Here is a 21,776-nt window from a genome sequence, read left to right on the forward strand (position 1 = left end):
TACATTTACACATGCACGCTTTCCATATAAATCATTCAGTTTGCTAGCATTGCTCCAATGGTTTGTATAGCTATAAATTGTATTGAAGAGAATGAATTGTTAACTGTAATATCCTTGATTTTCCGCATTAGCCTACCACACTTTCGCATGTTAAAGAAAACAGTTACATGAACTTGTACCTAACCATGCATGTCTTCCATTTCAATAATTAATAAACTTAGCTTTGTGAGTTCTAAACAAATGATTACCATAAACACACACCTGTAATCATCTGTGTCGAAGCAGTGTGACTTATTTGTACGAGGCTGGATGAGAAAAAAAAAAAAAACACCCCCCTAACTAGGCCTCTGAAGGATCCGGCTGCTATACTGTTTTCTAGCTCAACTGGAAACCCATATATCAACGGCACTGACGACACATTTTCATTTTCATAAAACGTTTATTTCAATTTTTTTCATTCAAGACCATTAACAAAAGTATATAGGGGAGACCCCATATGCAGTTAAACTGGAGCTTAACATGCTCCAGCTGAAATTCAACTGACAGTCAGACAGCTCCATGTGTCTTCTGAAGCACAGCAAATCCCCACCAATGCCTTTTAAACCACACTAATTCAAATCCTTATGATTTTGGTGTGTATTTTCTATCTGATCTTCAGTCACCCATTCCTTTTCGTTACTCCTCATTATAATCGTCATGTTGTGATGTTTTAATCTCCCACTAAGCGAAAGCACACATTACGTACAGTATATGTTTGACCAACCAGAGTGCATACTTGTATTATTTCTACTGAAAACAGAAGCCATCCTATGATTGATTTTTTTTTTTTTTTTGGCGGTTGGCTGGGGTTTGAGGATATATCTAATTTTTTTGTTGTTTCATTTATAATTTTAGGCACCTTATTCTTATTTTAGTTATTTCATAAGCAGACATTTTTGAGTTTAAATAGAACAGAGAAAGATGTGCAAAGGAAAAAAAAAGAAAAAAAAAAGTACATCGTATAAAAGTACTGATGAATAAAAGGATGCCATTTGGAATTCTGCACCTGGGAGAGGAAGGTCTGGACAGGGAAGCCTGGGAATACCTAAAGGCATCAAAAGGTTCCAGAAATCCAACCAAAATCAGAAACTCAAACCAAACTTGAAATGGTGGAGAAAAAAAAAAAACTAAAATGTATATAATAATAATAATAATAATAATAATTCAAAATAAATCATTCACATTGTTTACAAAACAACAAACATGAGCGTTGACCTCATGACACAGTGTTTCCAGGTCAGGGGTCAAAGTTGACAAGGATCAGGGGGGTGTTAAAAACTGCTCTAAAAACTGAGCAGGGAAAACGCCGCTTCCTATGCATAGAATCTCACGCACAATCGCTTTGCTTTGATTGATCTATGAAAACACCCAAACATGGGAGATTAGTTACAGGTGAAAAAAAAAAATAAAGAGAGGAAAAAAATAAAGAAAGGAGGAAAGAGAAAAAGGATGATTCTATATCTTTATCAAACACACACACACACGCACACACACACACGCACATATAACTGACAGGTTTTAGCAGGTGCAGATTTCCACACATGGAATCAGATGAGTTTAGGTTGAGAAGAACACATCACCAGAGGAGACTAGATCACCCAGAAATCACAGAGGGAGCAGAACCCCACGCAGAACAGTTGGTCTTTTCTTTCGTTCTTTCATCTCAAGAGACAGGTCTCCCTTCACATGTCATACCCCTCAACATTTCTAACACACCACGTCCACAAATCAAACACACTCACGCACACCCAAACACACACAGGCACACACACACACACACACACACACTCAGAACTGAATATCCTCATTAGAGCACAGTAATAAGCTCTGCAGTTTGCTAGTAGACCACACTTAAGAGAGGGGAGGCTAAGGAATGGGGAGGAGGGGGGAGGATCATAATATGGAGAGGATTGGGCTGCAATGACAGGACAGGGAGAGGTGTTATGCATGCCAATAATATGCCAAGCATCTGTAGAGTATGTTTGCAAATATGTCAGGGTGGTGTGGTCTGCGTGAATGTGTGTATGTGTGCGTGCGGGTACGTATGTGGGAGCGAGTGTATATGTATGCATGTGTATGTGAGAGACAGAGGGTATATGTATACAGACACTATATATAAATGGCTGCCAACCCAGACCCTGTCCATAGCCCGATTGTTCCTCTCCTATGCTATTGGTTGGGAGGGGTGTGTAGTGGTGGGGCAAACAGTCCTCAGTCCATGACGCCAGGCTGACGTGCCTTCCTCTCAACACTGAAGCCCTAATAGAAAAACAGACAAACGCACAGGGTTAAGGGCTTTCAGACTCATTTCAAAATACACACAGTCACAGCTAAGGCACCGTTTGAACTCCAACTAACTCCAACTAAAAACCAAAAAAGTTTGACACAGAGTTCACCCTTACTGGGATTTACTCCACTTTGCTGCGTGAATGCATGTGCGTGTTACCTTTGAACTGTCAGGTCCACGGGGCTGCCTAAGGATGACTAGGCGTGGGGCACTGGTGTCGTCCAAGGTGATGCTCTTCAGGCGGTTCACCAGGCGCTCAGGACGGGGCGTGGCTACTGGTTTTGGGCCCTCGCTGTTTTAGTGAACACAGACCAATCAGCACTCAGGGTCAACAATACAACCATCTATCCCTTCATCTACTCGTTCAGTCATAAATTCAATCAATCCATTATCAAATCCAATTATCAAGGTACTGAATTAAAATGTTATTGTATATCATATAGACAGAACGTATGCTTTAAATTACTATTGTTATCACCTTCATACTGATCTCAAAACTGTACGGCAAGTTAAAAGGGCTGATTACACTACAGCTTTAAAACCAAACCCTCACATATCACATCGCTGCCTTAAACTTCTAGCTGAAAGGCTTTAAAATCAAGATTAACACTAAATTACCATAACTCACAACCACCAACAAAAAATAAATAGATACAAACATCCACTGGACCTCTCCCTGACAGTCCCTCACCTGACTCTGCGCACGTTGCAGGCGCTGCATTTGCCGGTGCGCTGGTTGAGGATGACCGAGAACTCCACCTCGTCTCCCGTCTGTAGCTCCAGTCCGTCCTGGACCTCCTTCACGTGGAAGAAGAGCTTCTTGCTCTCGCCCACCTCGTACGTGATGAAGCCAAACTGCAAGAGACAACAGAACACACAAACACAACATTAGAAAAAGCCCCCGCCAAACAAAATAGTTCAGCTTCCTCACATAAAATAGCAGTTCCTATAAGCCAGGGTTTTTAACTGGGGGTCTGTGGCCTCCTGGTGGACCGAAACAGCATTGCAGGGGGTCCGCAAACTACTTTCTAATCAGAGTGGTGGTCTCTGGGTCAAAACCAGTTGAAAACCCCTGCTACAAGCAATTATGCAGAATTGGATTAATATGCAGAATTGGACCGTTGCCTTCACCAAAAACATAGCTGTTCCCACTGCACATCAGGGTTATTACAATGAATGTGGTAACTTGATATAATGTACTGATTTGCATACACATTACATTTTGGCACACACATGCCCTCAGAAACACACAAACACTGAATTTGGAGAGTGTAAAGATCTCCTGTACCTGATCTTTAACGCTCTCCACTAGAGCTCGGCGCTGAGGGATAATGTGGCAGGCCATCTTCTGCCCAGTCTGGGTGATGGTACAGAGCTGGAATTTCACCATCTCTCCTTTCTGCAGACAGTCTGCCTTGCTGGCCATGCTGACAATGCCAAAGGGGTAGCTCTGGCCCTTAGTGGCACCTTGGAGAGAGAGAGTCAGGAGACAGCAAAGTTTCAGCACAGTTCTATCATTTTTGGGTTGTTAAATGCCTGAGGCAAAAGGCTTTTCAAACTAAATGTACAGTTGTTATTATATTAGGAAGTGAGATGCATTAGAGTGATCTTTTACCTTCCTCTGTGACCTCAATAAGCCCCTGGTATTCTGTCTGAGATGGGTCCACACTTCGCAAGGGGCGAGTCACTTTACCCAGTGACACTGTTGTCCCCACATCCTCCCCAATACCATTCACTGTGAAGGCAGAACGACAAGAGCTCATCAAAGGCATGAACTCAAAACAAAAAAAACACGTCGCAGGATATAAACAGTGAAAAAAAGTTATTAATCCAGATACAAAGCCATCGATAAGGTAAGAAGATGTGTGGGAGATAATAGAGGAGTTAAACAGAGAACAATAGAAGGGAGAGAGAGTGCAAGGCACAGGTGTGATTGTGGGACAGTGACCGTGCAGGAAGAAAAAGAGCCACGAGCTCTGATCTTTCCTTACCAGGAGCCATTTTGGTGACCTTCTCAGCACTGACTTTGTTTCCTTTCCCCTTGGACAGCGTGTATTCCACCGTATCACCCAGTTCCAAGCTGTCCACGTCTCCACACACCTCACTGCGCACACAGAACCAGCATTACAACCAGGAAGACAACCGTCAAAACTCCACTAAGCCAACACCTACACTTGATATGTCTAAACAAATGGTAAACTTCATCAGCAACTGTTCATTTCCATTTGTTCACGAGTTTGCCTACCTGTAATGGAAGAAGATCTCCTGGTCATGATTGGCCGTCTCGATGAAGCCGAAGTTGTCCTTGAGTGTGGCGACGAACCCGAGCAGTCTCTTGGAGTTGACGGAGCGGTTGAGGATCTTGATGGAGACGGCGCTCTGCAGGCCGGTCCGCTTCACTTCACTTATGCTAAACTCCACCTGCAAGAGAATTCAACCCAACACAGAAATTAAGACATTGCGATAGGTTATACCTTAAAAATGTTCCACAAGCTTTGAAATTAATTGAATAGATACTATTCTGGATACTCATACATCGCTGCTGGTCCCTTGACATTATAAAGCAGCTACAAAATTGCAACCGTATAGCACTGATAACACACTTTCTTGATGTTGAACTAATGTTTCCTACCTTGTCTCCTATCTGAGGGACCGCAGCTCCCTCTAGGTCTTTGATATGGTACGTCACAGTCAGCTTCACGCCGCAGTCTTCATAAGCGACAAGACCTTCCTCAGCATCCTGACAAAAAGAGACACCACAACTACGTTTCAGAGTCAGCAGCGTGTTGGGGAAACATCAAAGATGGTCTCGAGCTCTGCCAGAAAGCAAACTCTTCCCTTCTGGTGTTTACAGGCTTGTCAGAGTGGTGTTGGTGAGCAGCCAGCTTGTGTTCAGATGGCTGAAAGTGATCCGTGAGTATGGGTTAGCCATGACTGTCTGTGAACACTGACAGCTTTAGAGGGTTCCCGGGAAATATTGTTCACACAGTTAAACCATCTCTTCACGCACACACACCATTAGTAAAAGCTGAAATGTTTTTCTCTAGTTACCAGATTCAATTTCATTTGAACACAAATTCGTGGCATCTTTGTACAGGAATTATTAGTGTAAATGTATTGCATGTTACAAATCACACAGTGGTTTGCAACTACACAGGGCATTCCAATTAGTGTAGCTATAACCATGCCACCATCCCTGCTGTGAGAGCGCATCACAGCACATATGAGCCTGGCACACACTCACAGGGCAATTACCTTGTCTACTTTACCCTTAAGAAAAAAAATAGAAAGATGGGATATTAGGGTGTGGAGCATTTAAACAATGCTGGTCTGTATTGACAACCATGCGCTTACTACAAGAGTGTGTCTGTAACAGCACTATGGTGGTGGATGTGCCAGACGAAAAATACTTGGCAAAGGGTTAACTTTTTTTTTTTTTTTTTTTTTAACACAACATAATAATAAAGGCAGTAGTTTTATGTTCACCCTAAACAGCGTTAATACCAGGTCCTGTTTATGATTTTTTTTTTGGTTTTAAGTCTGCTTGCTCCTGTACTTCTACGAAATATTGAATACAAATAAATGTAACCAAAAAACAAACAAACAAAAAACCTTAACATATATTCCAATAAATAGCCTGACCAATGAAGCGGTGGTAACAGCATGCACAGAAAGGCATCCTACCTTGTCTTTTTTCTAATGGAGCAGAGAAGATAGACCCAAGGAGGAAAGGAAATAAAAATAAAGTAAAAAGTATTAGAAGACCGAGGAGCGGTGTAGAAAGAAAAAAAAAAGAAAAAGAGCCTGCACTATCTTAATTATTTGAATCCACAAGGAGTCAAAAGATTCTACCTTTTCAAAATAAAAAGCTGATCCTTTGAAAAGCTAACAGAAAGATGCCCTCGTCAGCATGACTCGCACACAACACACACAAAACAAAGTGAACAAGAAAAAGGCTTGCTTTAAAAATAAAAAAAAAAATAAAAAAATAATAATAAAAAAAATAATTTCAAATAAACAAAAACACAGACCTGCAGAGGGTCATCATATGCCCATCATATTCTAATACCTCTCCCTTGTTACACCCCCTCACCTTCTCCTTGACCTTGCTAGGACTGGCGTTCTTGTTGGCGAAGGAGGACGTGGCTGGCGTGGCCTCCTTCTCCACCTGTCCCACGAAGCGCTGCTCAGACTGGACGTGGAAGGACACGGTGCCCTTGGGTAGCTTCTTGATCCGCACGGCATGGTTCCGCTGGGCAGACAACATGTCCTGCAAGAACCCGCACAGGAAACGCCGCTCAGTTTCAGAGTTCCCCCCACTGCTGGCTACCTTAGACATGCATTCACCTAATGGAACCAAACTACTCATTAAATTACCATGATTTTGTTTTGCTGTGGAAAGGCATCTTGAGTGAACCCTGCTGCGTAAATTATTGCCTTATTTCTTACCTGGCTTAAGCAATGCCATCCAACTGTCTCACTGTAGAATACCTGGTTTCAAGCTCTTACTCTCAACATATAGCCTTGCAGACTTGCTTACCTTATTTGCAAGCTCCTCACTGCCTGGCCTGACCTCTTCCTGCCAAGATATGAGACCGTAAACATGTCAACTGCATCAAAGGCATCTGTAAGACATTGTCTGTCAGGTCGATGGGCAGCAACTTAAGTATCTCACCTGCCAGGACGCTCAGTAATCTCTTAATCGTCACTCTACTCTACACACGAAGTGATGGTGAAACACTCAGAGGATCCAAAGGGATTTTTCCCCTTTCCTTTAGTGTTGTATGACTTTTTGAGCATGTAAACTGTCTGCAAAGTTACAAAACCCAAAGTACATGACAGAGGGAGTAGTACTCTCCCAAAGAAACTACTTTCTCAGCTGCCTGAGATGCCTCGTTAAAATTCCAGCCATGTACCTTTGTTACAAGATGATGCAATCTCGTAACACAATCTTTACTGCCTGCCTGACTGACCAATCAGAGCACACTGGGCTCACTGGAAGACACAGGAGCTCTAACAGATCATTTTAGACAGAGGGTGAAGAGAGATGTACTGTATGAGTCGAATATTATGTTTCAGGAACATTGAAGCATGTTAATATTTAAGTAGACCCCCCCCCAAAATAAAATATGAACATTGAAAACAAGCATAATAGGCCCTCTTTAAAAAAAAGCAGCTTGGGGCATGGTGCAACATGGTGCATCCCAGACACTGACGCAGGTGATCTTGCCAGTATGTAGCTGTAGGTTTTTGCTCCAACCAAGCATGGGCTCACTTGATGAAACCCATCTGTCATCTGATAACTGAACCCTGTCTACAAATGACTGATGGGTTTCATTTTTCAATGGATGCAATATGGTGCGCGTGTATAGTCGTGCTGACAAACAAAGTACCACACAGGCCCTTCATGTGCAAGAACCATGTACGTGACATGGCCAACATGAAGGGTGCCCCTGGATATCCATCCCCTCTGAAGTAGGAGCATGATCAAATACACCTGGCTCTGGCACAGATTCCCCCTGAAGGGATTCATTAGCTGAGACGTGTGTACTTGAGCTAGCGTCACTGAACTCAGAGGGATGATGGATGTCCTGTGGGACTGGGCAATACTTCAATCAAGCTGACTCACGGGCACAACGGTGAACTCCACTTCGTCAGAGATGTGCAGTGGGCTCTCCTCCAGCACCTCGCTGAAGTGGAAGAACATCCGAGCGTCCCGGTCCACACACTTGATGAAGCCAAAGCCGTCCCGCATGGCAGCAATCACGCCCTGTGTGGCCAAGGGAGAGGTACCACAACACGGCCCTCTAGCATCAGTAGCTTTCAGGGCACTACAACTCTATGAGTCACAAAAATGTATCTTTACAGCAATCAATCCAGTTTAAACTTAACAAAATAATAAAAAAAATAATTGTTTGACTGCTTTTGATCCAGGCAGATATGGTACACTGCAAAAAATGCCCCTCTAGATTTAAGACAAATCATTACATATTTAAGCAGGATTTTGCTACAAGCAAATTTGGCTGCCAGTGCGTTAAGCAAATTTGGCTTGTTAAGATTTCTTAAAATAAGTAATATTTGCTTGAAATAGGTAAAAATAACCTTACCAAGAAAGCACTAGGTAAGTACAATTTAGCTAGAAACAAGACCAACTAGATTTTTCATCTCAATATAAGAGTAATAACACTAGGTTAGAAAAGCATTTTTTGCAGTGTAGATTATGGGGAAAGAGCTTACCATCTCTCTTGCCTCCTTGGTGAAGTGGAAGGTGTCGGGGAGGATCTCGATGTTAGTGGCCCTTTCCAGCTTGTCTCTGCGGTCCACGGAGATGTTGAAACGCACATGATCACCATCCAGAAGGGTCACCTTGGACTTGGTGTCTTTCTCCCCAAATGGAAGCTCCTTTTCGGTGAAGTTGACTCTAGCACTTATACGTCCAGGCAATGGATCATTCTGCAGAATTAGAATACAAACGTTAGCCATTTATTTGAAAGCAATAGTGTCACGCAACACGACAGTGGTGATACCGATAGTGCCTAGTGGCCACTGTGGTTAACAGGATATCTGATTCACACCTGATTCTTGGTGGGGACCTTGGGTATAACTTTAGCGACGGTTCCGTCAAAGTGCTCGATGCTTATGTCTTCAAAGATGACTGTTCCCTGAGGTAGCAGTCTCACATCGGTGGCCACCTCCTTCCCCTGGGGACGACATTACAGAATGGAATTCAGTGTTTACAGAAGGCTGAGGAAAACTGAAAGAAAATGTTCTATACAAACATGCAGACAGATATAGCAGTTACAGAAAGAATGCTTCATTAGGTGACTATATTTTAATTAATTGAAGTCTTAATTCATATATTTGCAATACAAGAGCTTCGAGAGTTCAGAGAGAATCAGATTCATGCTCGTGTTTCTAGTGTCTAGCTCTAGCCACAGGAGCTAGAGCTATTGGAACAGGCAAGGTAACTGCACAGACACCACATCTAGGCACACCCTCCCGTACATTTCTCTCTTTGATGGTGAACTCCACATCATCCCCAGCTTGCAGTGCTTCTAGGTCTCCCTTGAACTCGCTGTAGTGGAAGAAGATCTCCTTCACCACGTCTCCTCGCTCGATAAAACCAAACGCTTCCTGGAAAGTCGGGTGAAAAAAATAAATAGTTATTGACAAGGGATAGTAATCAAATATTTTGTTATGGTATTTTACTGATTTGAGAGCAATGTATGCATGCACATACAGAAATTTGTTGTAGTACAGCAGTATTACTAAAGAAACAATGATGGGATGGCAATGATGAAATACAAAACAGCCAAACAAAAAGAAAAAATATTAAGGGCTGTTGGAGTGGTGCTTGAGCATCCAGACATGACGTAACTTTGGTGAGGTATTTCCATAATCTAAAAATTTCAACCAATTATGCAGGTAGTCAACCTTCTGCTAGCCTGTAAAAGTTATTTTATACGTGGCGAACCTGCTCAACAATATCTGCCATTCCTCAAGTGAGGGGGCTTGGTCCTGCCTCCACTGTTAAATTAGTCATTTCTGACTCATTATAACAGCAGGAGGACTCCCTTCTGCCTCAGGCCTAGCTGGGGATCTTCTGTGGTAGACGAATGCCAAAGAATAAAGAGCCTGGGGCAGTATGGAGGATGGAGTCCAAGTACTTCACTTCATACAATTTGGGCATCTTAGAGCAGCTCCACAGCATGCGAACCAGTAACCATTCTTGTTGACACCGCCATGAGCTATAGAATTTTGAATCCTTAATCACCCAATCATTTGCTGGGATGCAGTTGAGTCTGTAACTTTAAATGTACAAGCCTTGCACGAATTTCAGATGCTTGGTTTGAGGGACAAACCTTTCTACAAAGCATCTGGGTAACAAGGGGTGTTCAAGTGGACAACAAAACAGATATTTTCTAGGAGTCTTTCACTCACTTATACATTTGAATGATCTTGTCTTGATCTTTATTTCTTGTTATTTCACAACCTGGCTGACAACCTTTAGACAAAGTTGTTTTCATACCCATAGGCAGATCTCTTTTTAAACCACCCAATTATAATGCGATGGTCAAATAAGTGCCACCTCTATCATGTGTGAATGATCCATCATCTGCCTTACTCTGAAATCCAAAAGCTCAGGGGTTTGAATACCTATGCAAGTACGCAGTTTGTTTTTTTATATATATTTTTAATAAATGCAATTTACATCTGGGCGATCTTTTGTACTTGGCGGTGACCATCAGGGTGGTTGAATACATGGCACTACAGCTACATCATTTAATGCTACATGAATGTGGATGCAAACAAGACTTTTACCTTAGTAGCACAGACGACTCCCTGGCACCTCATTTGTTTCTTCTTGACCAGAACAATGTTACGAGCGCTGACTGCACCATTACTGCAAACACAGAGACGCGCTGGGTCAGAGTGTGGTCTTCCCCAATGAGTATTGAATGATGGATCAGATTGATTAACAGGCAAACTGATCGACAGATTAATTAATGGATAGATTATCCTAGAGGCAAAAAGGTGAAAGACTGAGTGGATGTATCCCAAACATACTGTTTATTGGTCTCCATGTAAAAGCTGACTTTGTCTCCAGTATCCAGGTGTATGTTTCCCTCCACATCATCAGGTGTGTATGTCAGGTAGAACACCTCCTATGGGGTGCAGGCACACACACAAATAAGCACCAAAACTTCAGGCTTGTGGTTTATTAAAAGAAAAATTCTGAAACTTCCCTGGTAAAAGATCATCTAATTATATGAAATAACCATCTAAGTCCCCAGAATTCCCAACATGCATCTACAAATAAATATTTGCTATGTGCAAGTAATCCAAGAGACATTATGTGGAGTAATGTCATCATCCATGCGAGTGAATTCATAACACGGACACTGGATCCTCACCCGGACACTCACCCCATTCCTCTCATAACACACACTGCCAGTGGGCAGCTGGCCTGGTGCGGACTTGCCATCTAGGTGAGTGGGTATGGCTGAGACTACCTACAGACCACAAACCACCACACAGGAATAAATGGGTTAGAGGCCGCACAGAAGCACATGGACTAATGTAAAAAAGTAAAAATATGAAAAATACAAACAAGGACAAAGTGATAACGCAACACAACATGAACAAATGCCACTTGATGAGCTTGATATGATTGTCTTACGCTCCACACTGATATCCAAATTTGATGCCATGTGAATTTGCTTAAATCAAAAAACCATGCAAAGCCCCAAGTGAGACAGAACATAAAAACAAAGGTCCAAGACAGTCTGGCCCATTGTAAAGCCTGTTCAGGTTACTGCACATATAGAGCGCATAAATTAGCCATATGAATTTTGGGGTTTTTGTCTAGATCTGTCAATTAAATTATTATTATTTTTTTTAAATTTAACAAAAAAAAAAAAAAGATTTACAATGAGCCTGAACGATCAACCAAACAAACCCACCAGACAAACACACGCACTCCACATACATATAAACACGGACAGGACAAAACACATAAAACAGAACCAAGAGTAAAATGTGTTCCTTAACTGGATGTATATAACCATGCAGCTTAGTAATGGGAGAGGCGTGCAAGTCAGGCCCCACCTGCCCAGAGATGCGCTCCTCGGGCAGCACCTCAGGCTTGATCTTTACTAGCTTCACAGCAATGGGCTTGCCAGTGCGCTTGTCAAGCGACACCTCAAACTCCACATCATCTGGAAGAGGGACGGGGGGAGACAAAAGGGAAGAAAACAAAGTGTTTTAAGAGGACGTATGTCTAAAGTGTAATTGCCATGGATGTCACTCCTTACCTCTACGACTTGCAAAACCATGGACTGACCCATCACACACTCAAAGTACATTTAGTTGAACAACAACGAAATATTTAAAATCACAATAAGAAGATGCTCCATGTTTCATATGAAATAAACAAACAAAAACAAAACACCACAAGACACACCCCACTTCAGTCAAGCCCCCTCACCTCCTATCTTGAGCTCCTGCAAGTTGCCGTTATATTGGGAGCAGTGGAAGAAGAGTCGGGCCTGGCGCTCAGAGCACTGGATGAAGCCGTACGAGGTCAACAGCTTCTCCACCACCCCAGTCTCCCTGATGCCGACCCCGGAGCCATTAGCAAAGGCAGTGTGGCCATTGTTGTGAAGCAAGCTTGGATCAAAGCTCATCTGTTCAAACAAGGGAGGGGGAAGAATGGTGAGATGTTGGACATTAGGTGCTGAGGCATGTTCACTAGTTAATTTTCAAATTAAGAAGTTCCAACGGTATGAGTGGATATGACCAAATGAAAAAAACATTTAACGAGGATCTCTCATAAATGTTAACGGATAAAATGAGGGTTAAGGATCTTCCCCTGGGCAACACTGTGGTATTGCACCTACAATGGTCCAAGTATACTACAAACAAATAATCACAAAAAAAAAAAAGGCATCACAAAATCTGCTCGTACAAAACAAGGTTAACACTTGATTGACTGACCCATCCGCCGAGCCAACCAGAGATTTCCAGTACTGTCTGTCTGCCCCAGGTCATAAACAATGCAAACACAGCTGGCTACCCTTTCATACGTCTTCATGTCGAATCAGCTCATCCGCCATCACCCAACAAAACATACCACACCACGCAGTTCTAGTGCGTTCACCACAAATTCATCCATTGTTTGACATGCATGGGTTATCGTTAGAGCTGTATATTACTGTTAGCAAAAAAACGATCCAAACAATTGTTTTCCATTAGGGGGTAAACGAGACATGCAAAAACCAAAACACCTGTCCAATTAAATACATCAGCAAGAGAGAAAGAATGAACATCAAGTTTACCATGAGAGGGCACAAGTCCAATTGAACACCACACCTTGCAATCACAATGCCTTTTCACACCATTGGCCAGCTAAGAGAACAAATGTTACCCTTCAACCGATCCAAATCTTTGGGTGGAACACATGCGGTTAGCAACCAGTCAAAACCCAAACTGTTAGGAGAGGGCACTCTTCAGTGTGTCTGGGAGGCAATTCAGACCTCCGACCTCATGCCCACTTACTGATCTTGGGAACGCGGGGGTCCGCTGACGCTTTTTGCCCCCTGCTGCCCGGGGGGTATGACAGGACATAGAGGCAGAGCGGGGGATGTGCATGGGGGTGGTGGGCATTGCCGTGGCAGGGGCAGGGGTGACGGGGGCTGCCGTGGCATGGGAAGTAGAACGGGATGCGGGTGGTTCAGAAGACCCTCGCTCCATCTTCAAGAGTGGGGCTAGTTCTGAAAGGCACTGTCAAGTTGGGGCAAAGCGGTCACTTTACAGGGCCTTATACTTTTACACAGGGGGGTAACTCAGGACTGGATGGTTTACCATCCAAAATGAAAAAAATCAAGCAGGTCACGCAGTGGATCCTTTATTCCCACTATGTGACATTAGGGGAAGTTTTGGGTGATGACCACAACCTCTGACTTATAAGGAACTAGTCGCCCAGCTTTCAATTCAACAACATTATTCTACTGATCCACCAGAGGTAGCAAACAACAGTGATGCGATAACAAACAAACAAAAAAAAAAAAGTCTTTCTGATCTTTCTGTAACCTCTACAACTTATACAACCACAGAAGAAAAGACACACAGACTGATCAGGCTCTACTCAGATGGAGGTGAAAGAATTGCCGGTTGATCCACTCTCATTTGCAAGGATGGCTAAGATGGAGAAGAGGGTTAATGGGGGTCATGGGGAATCGAGAAAGAATGACAGACAGAACGAACAAAAAAACAACATTCCTGAAATTACACCCTAGGTGTAACTAAAACAAATGTTGAGGACAAGAGAGAGGCCACCTGCTAGGACCAACTAGAGAAGAGGTGGTAAGGTGAAAGGGCCTAGACCAGCATCGACCATGTGCGCTCAGTAAAAACCCCTTCTTGAAATTCAAGAACGTCAATCTTTTTTTACATCAATTTAAAACAAAAACCCTCCCTGTCTTAGTAATTTGTATGCCTCCACCACAACAAAGCTAGGATATTTTTTTGATGAGCTACCTGAGGCTTTGAGACTTTAAAGTTAAATTTCGTCCAAGTTCCCCAACACAATTTTTTTTAATTACAAATTTTACCCATTCTAATAGTCCTCTCTAAATGAACTATGGGCAATAAACACACACATACACCCAGCCATGAAAATCATTACCATACTCCCCCAAATATGAGGCGGCCCAAATTCTTACCATTCTATTCTATGCTTGTCGGGGCACCAAAATAAACTGTGTGGTTATTGTTTACTGTTTGCCCTAGCACATCCGTTCCAATCCGGAGCTTTCTGCTGAGCCGAGGCCAGTCTCTGAGCCCAGTGGGATGGAGAGGTTAGGCCAGACAAGAGCAGCGGAAGGGAAGAGGGCGGAAGAAGTGACGGAGTGTTGGATGGCAGGAGGGAGGACGGTAGGGAGGTTGAGAGGTAGGGGGGACGGTAAGGGTGGGGAGGGGGGGGTTCGGGTGGGAAGTGAAACTTACGGATCGGCCATACGGGGACAGGCTGAGTCCGACGGGGGAGTTGCTCAGGTCGGCACTAACAAATGCAGTGGGCGGAGACGCAGGCAAGGTAAACTCAACAAAGCCTTTCCAAGGACTGCCCATATTGTTCCATTAACTTCAGGCCTCTCCACCTCTTGTTTTTTTTAACTGGATGGCTTGTTCACTTAGGGTGCCAAGATGTGACTTTTCACTCTTTTTTTCACTAGAATTTCAATTGGTTAGTTTTTCTTTTTTTCCGTTTTTCTTTTTTTTCACCTGACCAGCCAAGGCCACACCTCTGGATTTCTGCAAAGGTGAAGAGGGAAGGGGAAAGGGAGGAGGGGGGTCACAAATAAAAAGGGTGGGGAAAGGGGGAGGCAACAAGAATAGCCATTGAGCAAAGCGGAACAGTCACAGGAATGGGCCGTGGGTTCCTCTGAGGTATAAGATGACTACAGTTAACACACTGTTATGAAGCTCAGAATGGGACAATTAACAATAAATAATTACCCATCACTCTTTATCTTGACTGCACATCATTTTTTCAAATGAAACACTCAGCACTAATGTCTGGGGACAACTTTCAGAAATGTTGGCAAACCAGAGAGAGGCATGACCATTTCTTCACAACATTCCCTCATCTTGGGAAGGGCAGTACACTTTAGTAGGTCATCATTCTGTATTTTATATTGATCCTAATAATCCAAACTTCAACCATCCTGTAAATGCTTCCAACCCACATTTAAGCCAAATTCATCTGTGGTTGTCCCCTGACATACAGTGTTCGACATGCCTGTCCCCTTGAGGCACTTTACTATAGACTGGGCATTAACAGTTAATTCAGTTCATTTCCAACTTGAATGTTTGACATACATTAAGCCAACTCAATCACCGTAATTGACTTATGGTATATATATTTTGTACCAAAATCCAGACACATATCACTGCTCCACATTTATATAATCAGTGGGTCTGTCATTAAATCAACAACTGTGACCACCTTTGAAAAATGCAATTAAAACATAAAACAGGGTTCCCCCTTGATCAGCCCTGGTGAGGAGGACATTTACTGGTTTAAACAGAATGTGTTTGCACTTTATATCTTGTTTTGAGTATGTCTACTCGAGCAATACTCAAGGAATCTAGGTCGGCAATCTCACAAGGTCATGCCCTGGAACATCATGTGCAATATGATTTTGTTTTGAGTCACAGTCTTGTTACTTTATTGTTTTGCTTGGCATTCATAATCAGACACTGGCCATGCACATATGGGAAGGTGACTGTTCAGAACATGGGACTCCTTTGAAAAGAGTCGTTTTTGAGAAAGCCTGACCAGTGGATGTACTGAATTTCGCTTCCATGTAACATAACCAGCCTGTCCAAATCTTTCTACCTTACTATCTGAAGGTTCCTTGTACAGGATTAATTAATTCTTATCCTTCTTGCATCACATTTGCAACCGATCATCGGGCACTGGTGACATTGTGCTAGGGTTAGAGGTGGAGTATTCAAAGGGGTACTTTAGAATACTCCTGAGATGAGGGCGGGAACCCGTTAAATTGGCAAAAATTAAAAAAAAAAATTAAAATAAACCTTCAGGTCACAGAAAGGTTGGCTTGCATGTGCCAGGCGGGAGGGCATTTAAATGAACCATACTGGAGTCCAGAACTCCAGCACTTTGTTTAACAAATGAACACAAGCTTGAAGGATGTCAGTAATGACTCATATGGTCCACTCACTCACATCAGCTGGCAGGACTAATGATGGTGAAATGGAAACGGAGGGACACATACCTTGAGTAGAGGTCTTGTTGTGTTGTTCTGTCTTGGACACCGACCGTGGCACTGCTATTGCAGAGTTTCTGTTCAAACACGCGTGCACACACACACACACACTCACTTATGTCAAGTTTTCTGGCACGTGTTCAAATAAGGGTTGCAAAAACAAGACACGAAAAAAAGAGACACAAAAAAAATTCAGAAGCGGAGGAATTAAAAAGAAAAAAAATATATATAAAAGGCCAAAACGTGGGGACAGCAGCTAGCTTCCCACAGAAAAATGAACAGATCTAGAGGAGAGAGAGAGAGCAGATGAGGAAGGGACAAAGAGGAGGTAACTGAAAGATAAAACGAGCAGACAGCAGCCCTCTCCGCTCTCTGGATGAGACAGAGGTACGGTGAGGATGAGAAGGGCTTGGGGCAGCGTTGGGACGTGTGCTTTGTCAAAGCTGTTGAGTAGGCACAAACTTCTTGTCTCAGATCTAGTATAGTCTTTGCATTTTGCTTTTGTTGGTTGTTGTCTGTGGCTTAGGTTCGTTGTCGGGATTTATTTTCTTTTTTTTTTTGTCTTCGTAGTCTTCTTAAACTTCTCGTTTCTGTGGGGCTTCTCTAGTCACAGATCTTTGGTTACTTTGTCTGGTTTCTTCGTTTTTTTCCCCGTTTCCGTTGTGAAGTGAAGTTCTTATCCTTGGTCGTCTGAGTTGGTTTGCTAACTTTTGGGATGTTTTTTCCTTTAATTGTTACTTCGGTGTGATCTGAACTTGAAGTAGCAGTTTCAGGTGGTACAAAAATCAGTTCCGTTTCACTTCATACTGTAAAGGGAAGAAATAATAATAAAAAAAGGCATTAGCTGACAACCTTACACAAGCTTATCTAGTACTAGAAATCACAGACATTGAGGTTAATAAGTACATACAGAAAAGAACATGAAATATGAGGCACAAACTAATAATAACACAACTCCCACAGGTCCTTCACAGCAAAATTAAAACATCCATTGTGTGAACAGAACCCTTGTGTTCTTCACCCACAATCCCCCACCTAAAAATAAAGTGCGCACAGCTGCCCCCTTTTGCTTGAGCACAGGCCCCTGTTTTGCAGGGCCAGCTGCCTGGATGCTCCCTGCTAGGCCACAGATCAACAAGTAGATGTGCATACCAGCCAGCGTGAGAGGGTATTTATGGAGGCCTGCCGCTCGCTGCTGACCACTGTTTAATTTCGTCTTGTTGATATACCACTCACCCTCTGCTTGCTGTTTACTAAATGTGTGTGTGTACGACAACAGTCCTGTGTAGAGATCTTTGGCGATTGGTAAACTTCATTTAATAGAACCACACAATGAATCCTGTTTTCTGCTAACTGGCATGAAGACATTTGACTCAGAGAAAAAGCTGTTAAATGACACCCTGATGGTGTTGCAATAGCTGCACAACAGCACCAGGCTCATGGGCATTCAAAAACAAGGCCATGGAAAGGGGGTCAATTTCACAAGCAGGGAATGGAGTGTTAAAGGAGAACCAAGCCCAGCTATCTCCATAATTAAAACGGTTTAATAAACCACAAATGTCTCCATTATATAAATGCTACGAAGAATATAAGCTGACAGTTATCAGGATGAACACAATGAGATTATGTTGACAATATTTAGGGGTTGTCTTGATGGAAGGCCCAAATTACTGACAATTTAATTTGAAAATGGACCAGAACTGCTGCTTGAAATCAGGCTCCATTTAAAATTCGGGTTGTGGTGTTAGTTGACACGGGGAAAGGGAAAGGTAAATGTTAAGCCGGATCCAAGTTAAAGTGGGGCAAAGGTCTGGGTGGTATTTGTAAAGATTCTTTTTCGTTACGCATCAAAAGACTGAACTTGTAATTTCAAATCTCGAGGTTTGACTATCATTTGCGAACAACATGCATCGATATATGGTTGACACTTAACGTACACTTTAAAAAATTGATGTCACTACGTTTACATGTTTAGCTAACAGCATCGAGTTGGAACCTTAGAGCGCGTGTTTTCCAGTTCCCCGTGACGCAGTCAAAAAACAGCCGCATTCCGAGTCCGCCCACAGGAACCGAATCGGGATTGGATGTTTTTAGTGCTGACAGTGGATGAAAAAAAAATCCTTCACAGTAGATAACTCGCATGTCGCCAGACGCAGGTAAAAAATGGCCAGATTCATCATAGAAAGCCAATGCATATTGCTGGTAAATTTCGATGACACGTGAGGCAAGTGCAAACAAACTCGGAACTTGTTGTCAATATCAATTCAACACCGCCAGCAACCAATTGTCAACTGTTACTCTGTACAGTATGGGGCTTTGTGAACCCAGATAGAGCCAAGAGCAAAGCAGTTCGATTTAACTAACTTTAGCTCGCTAACAGTTAGCTAACGTTACCACAAATAACGGGTGATCTGTCTATAAAATACGCAGCACCTAACGTTAGATAATTAACATAGTGACATCAAATAATATCACTAACATTAAAAGTTATACCACCCTGATCTGTTAAAAATCTGGTGGAAAAAACATGGCCTAGCTAGTTTCCACTCTTTGTTAACGCCAGGGCTCTACATTTTCTTTACCATGATTTACCACGCTAGGCTAGCTGATGTCTAACTGTTGTCTGGGGCCCTAGCGCCCAACCTAGCCTGCTACCTACAATGCGGGGGATTAAAGTGTGACAAACTGTCATGTGTGAATTTCTGTTGGAATACGACGGCAAAGAAAACGCCGTTAACTACCACTTTTGTTAATGAATCTGACACCTAACGTTACACATCAAATATTTCAAACCTCTATCCGTACCACAAACAACAAAGGAAATCAAAAAAGGGGGTTCAAACCTCCGGTTAAAGAGCTAACTTAGCCTGCTAGCAATCAGAGTTATGCTCACATGCTAGACAGCGTAGAGAGAAAAGCTAAGCTAACATGATAGCTAACGTGTCTCGACCACGAAGTCAGTTCGGTTCGACGTTGTCCTTCAGATGTCCGGGAAAATAAGAATTATTTTTGACGAAACCGACTGACAATCTCTGGCTAAATCTAATACAATTGCCTTGATTTATGATGGGAAATGAAACACTGGAAACACTGCCCCCACCCAGGCCTCCGCGTCTTGGGTAAATTAAGTTATTTTCACATTGTCGCATTAAAACAGACAGAAATAATTGACAAATTGACAGTAATCTTTCCTAGGAATACATATGAAACGACATTTATAACCATTAAATGACCAAAAACTCACCCCAACAGCTTTCAGCACTGTCACCAGCGCCGCCATAAGCAGCACGGCACATTACGTAGTGAGGGAGACTGCGACGTCTCGCGATATTTCCTGTAATTGTGCGAGTTGCATGCGTGGATTCATTTCTGGATGTTTTCTGTGTTGTTCAAATGAATGATAAATAAACAAGTCACTATAGCAGCATGGTCTATAATGAAGTCCGTTATTCTTTAAAACAGAAGATAAGCCTGACTGCAGATTGACTCGCTCTACAAGTTCCATATTTTTCTGTTCTTGAACGGAATTTAATTACTTCTGGTAACTGGTTTTCTGAGGCATAAGCAGGGTGATACTAAGCCGTCTTAAATGAATAACTATAACTAAACGCAAAAGGCCCTTACAGCATTCACGAATGAACAGTTCATTTTTGTGTGCTTAACAGTAGTAGCCTACAATTGACAGACAATATTTGTGAACAATATATAATCGTAGCTTTATTGTTCTTATAAGTGATAGGTTAGTAAATAAAAGTCTACAGATTAAGTCATTTTGCTAGGATCCACTGCATCGTTTGTTCGCAAGGGGGCACAACAATATTTTCTGTCCAGATATTTTGTGTGTCTGACGTAGGCGGATGCGGATATGTTTCTGTTTGGTCTGTACCATCGCTCTGGTCTGTACTAGACATTTCAAACCATAGTTGCTGTGTTGTATTTTACAACTCTTTTACTGTAACCACAAGGAATGGAGAAAACAGAGTGTCCACCCGAGGCGTTGTAAGCGTTAGACCATCTCAGCAGCAACAGCTAAAAAGCTCAAGTTCAATGGAGTCTGCCTACGACCGATTCAATTCTTATGACTTCGAGGGTAATGCCCGTTTTCAAGAAGGTTTAAGAAATATCCAAGCAGGGAGCAGAGCAACAGAAAATATATTAAAGCTTAAAATCTTTTATTATAACAGGTATGGTAAGTCTTCAGATAGCGTACAAATCTGTTTCTTATGTATTTCATGTGGTGACTGGAATTTGGCTTCTGTCGTTTGAATGTCTTTTTTTGTTGTTGTTTTTTCCTCAACCCAGATTCGTCGAGCCAGTTGACTTGGAGGGTTTCAGACAATGGAGTCTCTGTCTAGGTTCCAAAGAAAGCCTACCAGATTGCGTGGAATCCCGTCATTTGGAGGCCATAAACCATGACACTAAACCCATGGAGCAGTCTGACTGCGAACAAGTACTTTTTGATTCTGCGGACTCCTGTCAAAGCGAGCGAAGTGACAGTCTGTCATTTGCAGAAGTTTTCCGTCTGATTCAAGAAGGCGAAGAAGTCCCAGGGATTCAGACACTGGATATTACGCCGTGCCAGCAAACACCAACAGTCTCACAAATGTCACGAAGGTTAAAACCATGGGAAAGGGATGATACCTCAACCATTTCTGTGTCACCAAATGAATAAAAAAACAAATTGCCTACTATCACACTTCAATTCAGTGTCATGCTCTGCTCATGAAAGAATGATCTCTCAGTCGATATACTCAACCTTACAATCACCACCAGGAATACTAAATCACAACACATTAAGTATAAAGTACCATAGCAGACTACATTTATTTATATGTATTTAACTGTTAACAGGTGTCTCAGATCGGAGGTGGTGCTATTGAAATTTGAAATATTAAAGATACTAAAATCGGATGATAGGGCAAACTTTGAATCACTATAGAGACTGACCTAATGACTGACATAGTTATATTTAGGCCTATTTGAAATCTCATATTAATTATATATATGGCCATGTTATTTTCATTCCCTCTATCTAGTGGTATAGAAATGTTTACATTTTCAACTGATTGACACTTTTATTCTTTTGGGGAACATGCACAGATTATTATTTATTATTACAGTATGTTTGGCATAACAGCAAACATTTTAGCCTATAAACA

General features: G+C 42.3%; 1 protein-coding gene and 1 long non-coding RNA gene across 15 annotated transcripts; one reads left to right on the plus strand and one right to left on the minus strand.

Annotated features, from left to right (window-relative positions):
- Nucleotides 1-419: 419 nt before the first annotated feature.
- Nucleotides 420-19,928, minus strand: LOC308377329 (cold shock domain-containing protein E1-like). 14 transcript variants are annotated; one of them, XM_080853912.1, is made up of 22 exons: nt 19,862-19,928; nt 16,627-17,423; nt 13,385-13,609; nt 12,315-12,513; nt 11,936-12,045; nt 11,254-11,340; nt 10,895-10,992; nt 10,649-10,730; nt 9,332-9,460; nt 8,902-9,027; nt 8,564-8,779; nt 7,956-8,096; nt 6,420-6,596; nt 5,582-5,596; nt 4,959-5,066; nt 4,572-4,747; nt 4,318-4,430; nt 3,942-4,061; nt 3,615-3,793; nt 3,018-3,181; nt 2,486-2,618; nt 420-2,298 (listed from the first exon to the last, which is right to left on the minus strand). In XM_080853912.1, exons 3-22 carry the CDS (start codon nt 13,577-13,579, stop codon nt 2,251-2,253), a joined length of 2,616 nt encoding a protein of 871 aa, XP_080710038.1. In that variant the 5' UTR covers nt 13,580-13,609; nt 16,627-17,423; nt 19,862-19,928; the 3' UTR covers nt 420-2,250. The 14 variants fall into 14 exon arrangements, with proteins under 14 accessions (XP_080710038.1, XP_080710046.1, XP_080710045.1 ...); XM_080853920.1 differs by having other exon boundaries at nt 7,956-8,165; XM_080853919.1 differs by having other exon boundaries at nt 7,956-8,165; nt 11,242-11,340.
- A 565-nt stretch (nt 19,929-20,493) lies between these two features.
- On the plus strand, nt 20,494-21,311 carry LOC308377538. The gene is made up of 2 exons (XR_013968948.1): nt 20,494-20,801; nt 20,920-21,311. It is a non-coding gene; the product is annotated as an uncharacterized lncRNA (long non-coding RNA).
- The last annotated feature ends 465 nt before the right edge of the window (nt 21,312-21,776 follow it).

Source organism: Sprattus sprattus (assembly GCF_963457725.1).
Source record: "Sprattus sprattus genome assembly, chromosome: 16".
NCBI classification, from domain to species: Eukaryota; Metazoa; Chordata; class Actinopteri; order Clupeiformes; family Clupeidae; genus Sprattus; species Sprattus sprattus.

Coding starts and splice junctions, on each gene's coding strand:
- LOC308377329 (XM_080853911.1), bottom strand. CDS start 13,579: ATGGAGCGAGGGTCTTCTGAACCACCCGCATCCCGTTCTACTTCCCAT. Junction 8,780..8,901: donor AGGTCCCCACCAAGAATCAG/GTGTGAATCAGA, acceptor CTAATTCTGCAG/AATGATCCATTGCCTGGACG. Junction 4,748..4,958: donor TCCCTCAGATAGGAGACAAG/GTAGGAAACATT, acceptor ATTCTCTTGCAG/GTGGAGTTTAGCATAAGTGA.